This window comes from Strigops habroptila, chromosome Z (assembly GCF_004027225.2).
Source record: "Strigops habroptila isolate Jane chromosome Z, bStrHab1.2.pri, whole genome shotgun sequence".
Taxonomy (NCBI): Eukaryota; Metazoa; Chordata; class Aves; order Psittaciformes; family Psittacidae; genus Strigops; species Strigops habroptila.
Window position 1 is genome coordinate 58239516 of NC_044302.2, and position 12338 is coordinate 58251853.

The window sequence follows — 12338 nt, forward strand, 5'->3', positions numbered from 1 at the left end:
TTCTCCATTGTCCGCAATTCTTTTGTGTCATACAAAAAGGTCGGTCTGTAAAACTAGGGAGAGGTGTGTCTTAAGCATATTTCTCATCAGATTGTTGTGTTTGGAGTAGGCTGTAGTCAATTTCTTCTTTTCCTATGAAGATTTGTAGCGGAGTATTCTCCCTTGTATGTGTGTACTTTCTCTCAGAGAAAGAGGTCTCTGAAAAAATGTCCTTGGTTATTTCTGTCCTAGACAACTGAGCTAAGGACAATAGTATTTTGGCTTGCAGTTCTGTCCGATTTAATTTTTCTAGAAATGTCTATGTTCAGAATCTAGTTGTCATTAAAGTAGATGTGCCCTCTTTTTTTGGACAGATGAGCCACTTCTTTTTAGTAATTTTAACACTAACACTTTTTAGTAATTTTAACACTGTCCACAATTTATGGAGGAGCGTATTCTCCTCTGCAGTTTCTGATCTTTGGCCTTCACTAAAATGCTAATAATAATACATATCTTACCTGCAAATTCTCTCCCCTTTTAAGCTTTAACAGGAATTCGATTGCAAAATGGTATTCTGTGAAGAGGTTTGTCCCTGCATCATTAGTGTCACTGGCAGGCCCAGAGCAAGCTCTGGAGAGCTCTACACCATTAAGAGCATGTGAAATTAAATGCAGTGTTCCTTGACAAAAAATAAAAGCCTTGCTTAAGAAACGTGATGCTACTGAGCAATGTAATGCCATTAAAGGTACTACACCTTAACATCTTATTAATTGCATATGCGGTTTGATACAGTGTGTTTCGAAGAAGGATATTGTTAATGTAAAGCTACTGTGCTCAGTTCTCTGCTGTGACTGAACAGCACTCGGCACAGGGCTAAACACAGTCTTGTGCAGACTGAACCTGCGTGCTGTCAGGGCTGGCTGGAGGCGTCCTCAGAACTCAGTGTATCGGACCAGCAGCTGAGGCTTTACCACAGAGTAGAGCCTGCTTTCCGTGAACTGCTGCCTCCACATTCATAAATAAGCTGCCCTCTCCCTCCAGCGCTCCCTCAGCCTACTGAGCATGTCAGAAAGTCTGGAATGCAGCTGCCTCTTATCCTGTGTAAGCCACAGCAGAAAGCAAGCTAGAAAACTGGTCTTATGTTTGTAAAACAAAGACAAGACACAGAAAACGTAAATTCTTTTCACAGAGAAAGAATGGTATTCAGTTTATTTGTAGTGCTTCCACTCTGCTTCACTCACCTGATCATCACTGCCAAGAACACTGACTTTAATTTATTTTGCAATCATTTCACTTTCATATTCTTGGCGCTTTTGATTTTAAACGAAGTGTTTGGCTACATGTTTTTCTGCTTGTTTTACTTCCAGTAGAATTAATATGCAGTGGCAATAGTTCTATTGCCGCTCATACATTAAATAAAACTAACTATAGTTGAAAGAACTGTGGACTTTCAAAAAGGATTGGAATTAATTAAGTTGTAGTTTGACAGCTCTGTAGGCTGAAGTCATCCGCCCTCACTGTTTCAATACTGACAGGAACCATACTACAACCTCTGTGTTACCCCATCAAAATCACTTCTTCAGAAAGATTCACAAAGTGCAGACAAACAAAACAAGCGAAGGCGGCAGAGAGGAGGATCCAGCAGAGAGCAATCCTAATTTGGGCATCGGTCCTGCATTTTGCGTCTGGCCACAGCTCTACAAAGTTCACTGGTGCCCTGTGAGAAAATGATTCCCACGTGCACAATGAACTGGAACAACCATGGCCCCATTCATCCACAGGAGAAACGTGTTTTGAAGAGTCAGCAGAATTTTAGGTCTCTAGTGTCATTTAGAAAAGTAAGTTATACAGCGCAAGGTGGAAAACAGTGGGAGAATAACACTGACTTCATACTCAGCAGATGGCAGAATACTTCAGCAGGGGCTTTGGCGTGGCCAATTAGAGGAGAGAGCACTTTTCTGAAGTTGTTTTAACTACCAGCTTGATTTATTCCAACTTCTATTTAAAATAACTGTGTGTTTTAAAGCATCACTGTGTCTGAGAAGCAGGCTCAAGCCCAGCTGGTTCAACTTTCCAGATAAATCCATTTCATGTCCAGACCAGAAGACGGCTGCACCCACAGGGCCGGTTTCAGCTGGCCTTATTCGATGTCATGTCCCCGTGGGACCCTCGTTTGTCACGTGTCGCGACAGGCACCTGGAAGTCCTCGATGCCTCAAGACGCGCAACCGAACACCCCCGGTTCCAAAGGCGGCGGCTGTACCCGGCGAAGGCGCTGCCGGCCGGTGCTGGGGCGCGGCCCCCGCGCCGCCGGGGCCCCGCCACCCGCGAGCTGCGCGTCGGTCCCGCCGCCGTCGCCCCTCGCCCGCGCAAAGCCCGGCGCCACGTCAGCAGCTCCCTGCCCGTAGCGGGCCGCCCGTCCCGCGGCCATAGGCGGCCGCGCCCCCCGCCCCACCTGTTACAGCGGCCACTATGACATCACCGTCCCCACCGCTCCGCGCTGGTGACGCCACACCGCGCTGACCCAATCAGAGGCGGGGGAAGGGGGGGGGTGTGGGGGGTGTGGTGCGCCGGGAGCTGCCGCTGGCTTGGGGCGGAGGGGCCGTAGGTGCATGGGGCGGTGGGAGGGGGCGGTGTCCGGGGAGGCGCATCAGCCGCCGCCGTCGTCGCGGGGTCCCTCCCCTCCGGCGGCCCGGGCCCCGCGGGGAGCGGCGCGGCGGGGATGAGGCGAGCCGCCTCGCACCCAACATAGCGGCGCGGCCGCCTCCGCCATGAAGCGGAAGAGCTGGTCCGAGGCCCGGCGCCGCGCAACCCCGGCCCCGCCGGCTCTGAAGAGAACTCGGGGAGCGGTGTCGCGGACAGCGGGGGGCGAAGTGGAGCGGCGGCAGCCGCCCCCCGCTGGACCGGAGACCTGCCTCAGGATCGCCGGTGAGGGGGGCGTGCCGGGGGGGCGGGCGCGGGCGGTGCGGCGGGAGAGTTGAGGCGCAAGGCAGGGACGGGCTGGGGGACGCTGGGGCGGGGGCGAATACGACCGTCCCGTCCCGCTCCGTCCAGGGGAGCCCCCGGTGGGCAACGCGACCGCGGGGATAGAATACTTGGCCCAAGTGCCGGTCCGGCGCTGTCCCCGCCGGGACCCCGGGGCGCTCGGGTGGCGCTTCTCCATCTGTGCTATGGGTCAGTTCTTGCGTCTCTCTGGCGTTCCACGCAGCGAAGTGTTCTTGAAAAATGCATCGGTAGTGCAGCCAGCCTTCTAGAGGAAGGAATGCCGTCGTTTTTTAGTAACTCTAGCTGTACCGAGCAATTGCCTTGTGCTGTGTCTTTTTCTGCTTGTGAAAGAGTAAAGGGAAAATACATTCGAACCAGTAAAACATATTTCGGGGTGCCTGGGGAGAAGTGACATCTTTTTCTCTAAATTGGGAATATGTATCTTTCCCCTAATGTGCACTCGGTGACTAACGGGTAAAATAATGGACCAGCGTCTCGCCTCTTCTTGACACTCGAGTCCCAGCAGCTTCTGCAGGCAGGTTTGCTCGATGTCGTTCGTCCTTTTCGTGGCCTGGTGCTTTGAGCAGCGTTTTGTTTTGACACAGGAACCTGCCCCTGTGGAGAAGCTGAAATGATTCTGGGTTTAGGTTTTGAGTTCCCCAGCTAAAAGACATGCTCGAGTTTACTTTGCCTAAAAGCAAATAAAAAAAAAAAAAAAATTACTTTTCATGTCCTGTGTCAGAATCTGAGAGTGGTAATATTTACAACTTCTCTTAAAAAACAAGAAATAAGCCTCACAATGCACTTCTTAGTGAAGGACGTGGGAGATTGTCTGTGGGCAGATCAAGCAAAAATGCAAAGAACAAACATGGTCTAAAGGCACAAGTCTTACCTGTGCCAAGAAACAGCATTCCTTAAATTAACGAGTGTGTCTCCTAGATAACGGTATGTTTAGAAAACCGTAAGATTTTGTTTTGAAAACTAGGTATAGCAATGCTATCAAGAATGTAAACTCCCAAGGCACACCAGATTCCTCTTTTTAAAAAGCTCTAATACTGTCAGGGAGCAAAATCCTGAGAACTCCAGCCTAAAATAGAGCATTTTAGGCCTAGTCTACACAGAAAAACGTAATGGTGTGCTAATATGCAGAACCCTAATGCTTCAATAATGTGTGTATTTTTCTGTAACTGCAACCATTTATATGGGAAATGATGGTGGTACAGTTTTAAGATTAAATGTAGAAACACCTTATTTGGCAGGTGATGATGTTCTGATATCAAAGTAGTTTCTTTACCTAGAATATCGTCCAGCCCTGTCCAGCTTGGGTCTCCAGCAAACAGGTCTGTCTAACCATTCTCATGCAGCAGATGCTTGGATCTGATAATGCACGTCTGGCGTCAGCAGGCCCTTAAATTGCTGTATTTTCTCCTTCAGACAAGTGTTCACCCATTTAATACAGTAGAGCACCTAGGCATTGACTTTTTTTTTTTTACTCCAGTGGGTATTCAACATAAGCAGCAGTATATAGTATAACGAACTTGATTAAATGAAGTAGATTATTATATTTAATAATACTTAATTTTGTCTTGATCTTACTGCACAGAGTGGCTGCTGTTTACAAGCTTCTAATAATGGAAATATTCTAGTCTAATTTTTTATTACACTGTTATGTCACATGTATTTTTTAAATGAATAAGCTCACAGTCTTACTCAGCTGTTTTAGAAGTTATTTGAAGTTTTGAACTGTCAGTTCTGCCTTCTCATGATGCAGTCCTGAGAAATGAATTACTGGTTCTGGACTGGAGATAGATTAAAGCATAAGGCCTTATTCTTGCAAGTGGACATACTGTGGTAAATATTTTGGCCTCTGTAAAGGCTGAGAGATCTGAGTTAGCTTATCTACTTACAGAAACAGTGCCAAACTCATTAAGAACATTGCATTAAGAACATTCATTTTCCTTGCTAAAAGAGGCAGAAAACAAAGCCAAATAGCTGTAGAGATTTATGGATCTTTTCTTGTGTGACGTTACATTCATAAACAGCAAAATTTCTAATCTATTATTTGCATGGATTTCATCCTCAAAACAGCTACAATAGTTATTGCATTTCTTTATTTCCTAATAAATTGTATGCGTTAGTCATATGTCAGGATATTTTTTAATCAGAATCATGTCAATATTTTGGTCAGGAAAATTATTCTTGTAAGAAATTGCTCATTTTTGTCTGTTAAGCTCTGTGGTAAGCCTTAACATTTTCTCTTTGTCAACTAATGCATGAGGCTTGCTGGTATGAATTCAATTTGCTGGAACTGAATGCATTTCTTCTGTTCATTAGAAGCATATTCCCATATCCTTCTCATCTCTGAAAGAAGTAATTTATATGATCTAAAAAAAGTGTAACAATTCTGTGTGTGATGCTTTAAAGCTGTTGATTTCCTTTCCTTGACTGCTTTTCTTTGGCATTGCTCTGATTTTATAAATATAATTTTAAAGAAGATATACAGAATTACAATGTGTGTGTTTCTCTCTTACCTCTTTTCAGTAGTTAATCTAAAATGAAGTAACTACAATAACTATACATGGAATTAAATTTTAAGTGATAGAACACCATGGGGCAGTTCTTGACATTTGTTAGTCCTCCTGATATATATAGTTTGTTTACAATGAAGAGCTAGCATCTTAAAAGATGCTCTGTGCCTTTTTTTTTCTGCGTTGTAATTGTTTTACTTACACTGCCAGTTTGGAGTTTTTATGAAATAGCATTCAGTTTAATACATTCATTAGGTGGGTTTTTGGGTTTTGGGGTTGGTTTTTTTTTTTTTCCTTTTGCATTGTTGTTGTTGTTTGGGGTTTTTTTCTCCAAGCCATTGAGTTGGCTTTTGTTTTCCCAGTACTGCTGGCTTCGTGTATTATGTAGAAACTTCGTGTATTATGTAGAAAACTATTTTTTTGAATGCTAAGGACACTTCTACTGAGTATCATTAAGCCTTTCCAACATTCTGACTATCAACACTTCCAATTAGTTTTCATTATACAACTTTCAGTACAAAAGCTGCATTTACTCTTTAATCAATATGATCTCTCTTACTTGTGAGTCTTTTTCAAAGTTAAGTTTTTAAATACGAGTTTAAGGCTTGTAGCATCTAATCCACCACTGAAACTGCATAAACATACATAAAGTAGTCCTTTGTATCAGACAGTGGCAGCAGAGTGCAAAGACTCTACTTGAGTAAAGTGACAAGAGTGTTGCTGATCGGTCATGACATGACCCTGAAAATATTTTTTTTTCATGGTTTTCTGTTAAATAAAAAGTTCCTGTAGCTTTTTAGTATGCTTTCATTTTCTTTTTCAGAGGCCAGGCTGTTGTTCTAATTGCCAACTCTATCGTCACTTAAATTTGAAATACCATAGTGATGAGTGAAAGAATCTTTTCAAGGATAGAATGACTAAAAAGAAATTTTGCTTTTCGTCTTGACATTGCAGTAGTATTTGTCTTTTATGTTTTCTCATGTGTCTTTGTGATATTTTGGAGTGTTTTAAATCAAACACAAAATAACACCATGTACCAACTCTGAATTTAGAAATACACTCCTCTTACAATAGTAAATAACTCTTTGGCTACATTCTTGGTAATTCAAAACAGACTTACGTTGTTTTTTATTGTACTCTCAGTCTCCTCTGAATTTCTTGTCTAAGGCATCTGTTTAACAATAGAAGTGTAGAATTTATCTTTGTATGAATTAATCTTCCCTGATCATACGCAGACTTGTCCTCCAGTGAGTGCCTTTTGGTATTTAGTTGTCTCTTAGAATCATAGAATTGTTTAGGTTGGAAAGGACCTTTAGGATCATCGAGTCCAATCATAACTCTTGAATTACTGAAATTTCTTTCTCCAAGGCCTGTGCAGCACATACCCAGGAGCATCAGGCTTATTCAGACTAAAGGGAAGGAGATTATTTTGTCATCTCTGTATTCACATTAACATGATCTTGAAGTGGTAGCTCTCAGTTTTTCACAGAACACTGTAGATCTGAAAAGCAAGCAAAATGTTTCTCCTCCTGTATGCACACTGCAGTCACATAAATGCATGATTATTATAGCTTGTGTAGACATGCTATAATGCAGGCTCATTTTGCTGTACATTGGATGCTTACTCAAATTAATTGCCTACAGTGACGTCCATGTTTCTGTATTGTAACTTTTGTTATATGAGGCTAACAAAATTAAGTGTAATTGAAGTATATCTAACATACTACAGTCATATCTCGTAATTGCAGTGCAGATGCAGCCTGTAAGGCAGTGAGCCCTACTCTGAGAGATGATTAGAAATGTCTTCTCTAGTTTGATAGTTTTAGGATGACTATCAGAAATTTGCAGGAATCTGGAAGTGCTCAAGCACACTATGTGTCAGTGAAATACTAAAAAGCTAAAATTAGCAAAGGAGGCATAGAAATAATAAAATTGAAGCCCTGCTCCTCCAGTCCAAATCTTCGCAGAGTCCTAGTGAAAACAATTCATCAGTGCTGTGGTGTATTTTATGTATAAATCCTCATCCTGCAATCAGATCCTTAATGAAGGAATTCTCCTTTCTCAGCATGTGTTACTCCTATTAAAAAAAAACAAACCCAAAACCCAACATATTAATCCTTTACTAACCAGAACTGGGAATGTGTTTGCAAAAAAACCCAGGTAGAAACAGACATGGTGAGTAATGCAGCATTTGTCTCATATCGAGCTGGTAAGCCAGTGGAAAGGTAAATACACTTATGGGAAAGGACTTCTCTGTGTAGCTCATTTCTAAAATCATGTTAAAAAGATGGAGCCTGCTGTTTACATAATAGAGAGCAATAGTTAGTGGTGCACAGGAACAGACAGCTTGTCAGGATATTGGCGTTTGACACACACTGCTCTTATTGTGAGGTAGTTCTGTAAATTCATTAAACTCTAGTTTCTTTCAGGTGTTTCAGGAATAGCAACGATTAACACGATCCAGAGATACCAGTACAGAATTGAATGCCAACAGCAGTTCAAAAGCCCATATACACATGGTTCATTCAAGATGGGAATTCTTGTTTTTGTTGGACATTTTTGCAAAAGCTGCAGAAGATTTTCAGTAAAAGTGGGACTTCTGAGGAAGCAAGTGATTCTATTACTTCAAATCCTGTTTAGGAGCAAAATGTGAAATTATTTTAGGTCTCCAACCTGGGCACATATATTTATTTTCATTTCGATCCTGCTTTTGTGTTTGAGGATTTTGGATTACTTTTTGTGCAGTGCTTTTATACTTTCAGAAGTGGTGTAAAGTTATGTGAAGAAGCTAGTGTGCAAGGAGGTAGTTTGTCAGTTTGAGTACTACAGCCACCCAATTTTATCCATTCTGTGTTTCTGTGCAGACTTCAATGCCTATGTTATTTGTATATAGGCGGAGCTTAGTGTAAATCTGGATCTGAAGGGCAGATGCCATAGAGGGAAGAATTCTGGCGGTGTATTCCCACTGTTAACCCCCAGTAGGCTGGTTCGGTGGGCGAACTCAGAGAAAACTTGAGTTGTGAGGAACCTGGTGGCAGCTAGCCATTAAATCAGTTTAGAAGTGGTGTGAAATTATAGCTTGGGGCTGTAGTGTGACGTGTTTAATCTAGCAATGCCAATTTAAACACAATCCCCAGATATTATATCCTCTCAGTTCTCCTTTCTGCTTCCTCCTTTGCCTTCATTCCTCTTCTCCCCGGCAATGTTAGCTCTGATTCTCAGGGCAGAGAGAAGTAAGTTGGTTTTTTTTTTGGTGTTTTTTGTTTGGTTGGTTGGTTTGGTTGGGGTTTTTTAGGGTTTGGTTTGTTTGTTAGAGGTTTTAGGTGGGAAGAGGTTTGGTTTTTTGTTTTGTTTTGTTTGTTTGCATATTTTTTTGATACTGTGCTAGGATATCTGTTACAGTTTCTGATTCACACAAATCCACCTTGACAGCACAGGGAGTAACACAACGGTGGGGACAGTTGAAGGGGAGGTGTGGGAAGCTGGGGCTCCCTCCACCCCAAAGTGTTGGCCTAAACACTTTCCCAGAAGTGCCTCACTGTGAAGCATTTTCCCCATAGATTATTTTGCATCCAGCTGGGGTATCAGTGCACTTTCTTCTCCACATGTATTTTGCTTTGTGGGCCAGTTTAGTAACTTCTTAAAAACACACAGCATTACTCTAAATTTTATCCTTTGGCTCTTTTTCAGAAGGTGCTTTGGTAAATGCTGGGAGGTACAGAAGTTCTTAAGCAGGTAAAGCACTTCCTAGCTAGTACTGCAGCTGCTGTGCTTACGAGATGGGACTGTTAGAAATTAGGTAAGCAAGTTTGGCGTCTTGCTTCTGCTGAGAGTGAGGAAGGAGGTGCCTGACTTCCTTAAGAGTTACTGTACCATCCCACTGGTTGCACCTGACCTGTAAATGTTTAAGCGAAACCGTTCACATCAGGTTGCTGTTCTACTGAAATGTACATTTAGCAAATGTACACTTTTTGATGGTGTTGCCTGCCTTCACCCCCCCAGGATACTGCCATACGTGGGAGAGCACTGGCCGTGTGAGTGTTCAAATGCAGACATGGGGACTCCTGTTGTGGCATACTTTACTGTGTATTTTCAAGGTACAAGTAATGGTTTGCAAATGCTAGTCATGGCATATTTTGTTTTGAAGCATAAAGTGATAATTTTTTTTCTCCCTCTGCTTTCTGAGAAAGGAGGTACAGTTTATCACAAGCTAGGCTTTGAAATAATAAGTTTATATGGAGGTGATCTGTTCTGATATTTAAGTAATATATCTGTGCCAGGCAACTTGTTTACAAAATCTTAAATCTTCTAGGTTTGAATTCTAATCCAAGTATTTTATAATGGTATTTTTGCCACAGGAGGAAGAGAAGTATTGCTGTGGTGCTGCAAGGCCTCAATTTTTATTGACCAATTACCGCAAGCACAGCAATTTACAGCAGCAGCGGCACAGTCAGTGTCTAAAGTTCACTCCCCTCTCCATAAAAATAATTTATACCTATGTGAATACCCTTGGCATTTTTTTTTTCCCCCTGAGCTTAGAGAAAGCCAGGGCAAGCACAAGGTGTCTCCTGCCTTGTGTGCAGGCAGGCTTTGAAGGGGTGGCTGGGGTGGGGATGTGGATTAGGATGCAGATGGGGATGTCCAGGTGGTGCTCCCATGGGCAGCAGCGGGCTGGTGCTTTGCTCCCTCACATCCCTCCAGCATCTGTCACCTGCAGCTTTAATTGCACGCCACTACCATCAAAATCAGTGTTTTACAGGAAGGTGGGAAGTACCTGTCTTGGGACAAGCACCCTTCATTGTTTAGTTTATTGTAGGTGAAGTGCTGAGGCATTTGTGGCTTAGTTGGGGCTGTGTGTGTGTTGGTATTTGGAGTGCAACAGGTGGGGTCTGTCGTCAAAAGGAGGTGGGTCTCTGCTGTGTGCATGGGTGCAAGTCAGGCTCCTGCTGTATTAAAGTTGTCAAACAGGGAGCTTTCCTGGGAGCACTTTGGGAAAGAACACTAAAGAGCTGTGGATTACAGGAACACTACTGAGCAAAAAGCCTCAATCTTGGTGTACCTTTTGCTTAACACTAAAGAAATAATAATATCTAGTTCAGTAATACTTAAAAGAAGGTTTGGTGCATTTTAAACCGTTTTAAACCATTCTCTTGACAGGTAGTACTTCAGACTTTCAGCAGAAAAGTGTGATGTTTATAAAAGCATTACATTTTTCTTGCATTTCAGATCGCCTTTATTTTGCAATTCTCTGCCGAAAACCAAAGAGTGGAGCTGCAAATACCCATTATTTCTGCATAGATGATGAATTTGTATATGAGAAGTAAGTACAGACCTTTTTTGCCCCCATAGTTTTTTACAGAAATAAATTAGTCAGAACAACAGCAATGAGGAACCAGTCTAATTGACATTCTGTTTTTAAATGTAGCTGAGAGAAACATACCATTCCCATTACAGAACTAATTACACGAGTTTGGTCCTCTCAGACTTATCTGCCATGATGATTTATATGCTTAGAATGGCTTCTTGGCTTCCCATCAGGATTTCTTCAAAATCTCTTCAAAGCAGAAGCTTTCATTGTACCCGTTCTTGTTAGAAGACACAGGAACATGGTACAACAATATGTATTCAGAAGTGCGCACTGAACTGCCAAGCTGAAGGGGTTGTCTTTGGTTGCTTTAAGTGGAATGTCTAAACTTTCTAGAATAAGAGAAAAAACTGGCAAAATCAACTCAAGCCTTTATGAGCTGACAATGGATATATTATTTCCCCTGTAGTGAACAGTGTATGCCTCTGTATGTGATCTGGAATGCTGCTAATTCTTCAAATATTTTTGACCAAGGGCGTGCTTACTGTTTTTGAAAGTACTATTCAGTCTTTATTCTCAGCATTCACTTTTCTTGAGCAATATAATTGCCTTCTTTTAAAATAAAGTTTTTGGGTTGCTTTTAAAATAGAGTTTCTAAACTGGTGTCACAGGGTGATACAGTATGAAGAATTTTTCAAACCTCGAGTATGCTGGTTTGGTTTCGAGTGGTGGTGTGTGGAAAACAAAGTTTTAGTTCCTATTTAGACATGACAAAACTGTTTCCTCCAACAGAATAGTATGTTTGCAAGAAGGCATTCTTGGTTTTAGAGTGACGCACATCACATATGTATTATTACTCCTTGCTTTGTTCATCTGATGTAAGAAAAAAAGGGCATTTACAGAGGTCACTACAATTTTTCCTCTTTCTCCTGCCAGCTTCTATGCAGACTTTGGACCACTCAATCTGGCAATGGTCTACAGATACTGCTGCAAGCTAAATAAGAAATTAAAGGTAACACTTGGGTTTTTTATTTGATGTTCTTGACTTTTTTAAAGAACAAAACCAAATGGGCCAAAAGTTTTCGTTTTGTTTTGGTTTTGTTCAGGTGCTTTCCTGGGTTCCTAATTCAGCAAAGTTTTGAATATAAATGCTAAATTTTATCAGGGTGAATTTAGGGAGGATCAGAAGCAAAAACCCACTTACTTTTAAGGTCCAGAAGATGCACCACTGTGACAGTAACTAATTTTAAGCTTCTAAAAGATCAGTTGCTAAACGAGTACAGACTTCTTTAAATTAAAAGCTCTCCTCCTGGAATTCATTCTTCTTGGAAATCTGCCAGTATTGAGTGAGCTTGAGGGTGAAGTGCAACACATTTTAATTTGAGATTGTTTTTGTTTGACTTTGGCTTCTCTTCTGCTCCTGACATCTCTTTAATAAGAAGCAACATTTGATCTTTGATAGCATTTATGACATTGTCCTGATGGGGACTGCCTTGCTCTTATTGGAGATTATCTTCTCTGAGGGGTGCTCAGCAATCTTTG

The 12338-nt window shown here is 42.0% G+C and overlaps 1 protein-coding gene across 1 annotated transcript in view; it reads left to right on the top strand.

Moving 5' to 3' along the window:
• The first annotated feature begins 2525 nt into the window (after nucleotides 1-2525).
• Nucleotides 2526-12338, top strand: part of CDC14B (cell division cycle 14B) — a 42433-nt gene continuing 32620 nt past the window's right edge. The window contains exons 1-3 of the mRNA XM_030470555.1: nucleotides 2526-2906; nucleotides 10718-10811; nucleotides 11733-11826. Of these exons, the coding sequence (XP_030326415.1) occupies nucleotides 2750-2906; nucleotides 10718-10811; nucleotides 11733-11826 (345 nt within the window). The 5' untranslated portion in view covers nucleotides 2526-2749. The remainder of the gene's footprint in view (nucleotides 2907-10717; nucleotides 10812-11732; nucleotides 11827-12338) is intronic.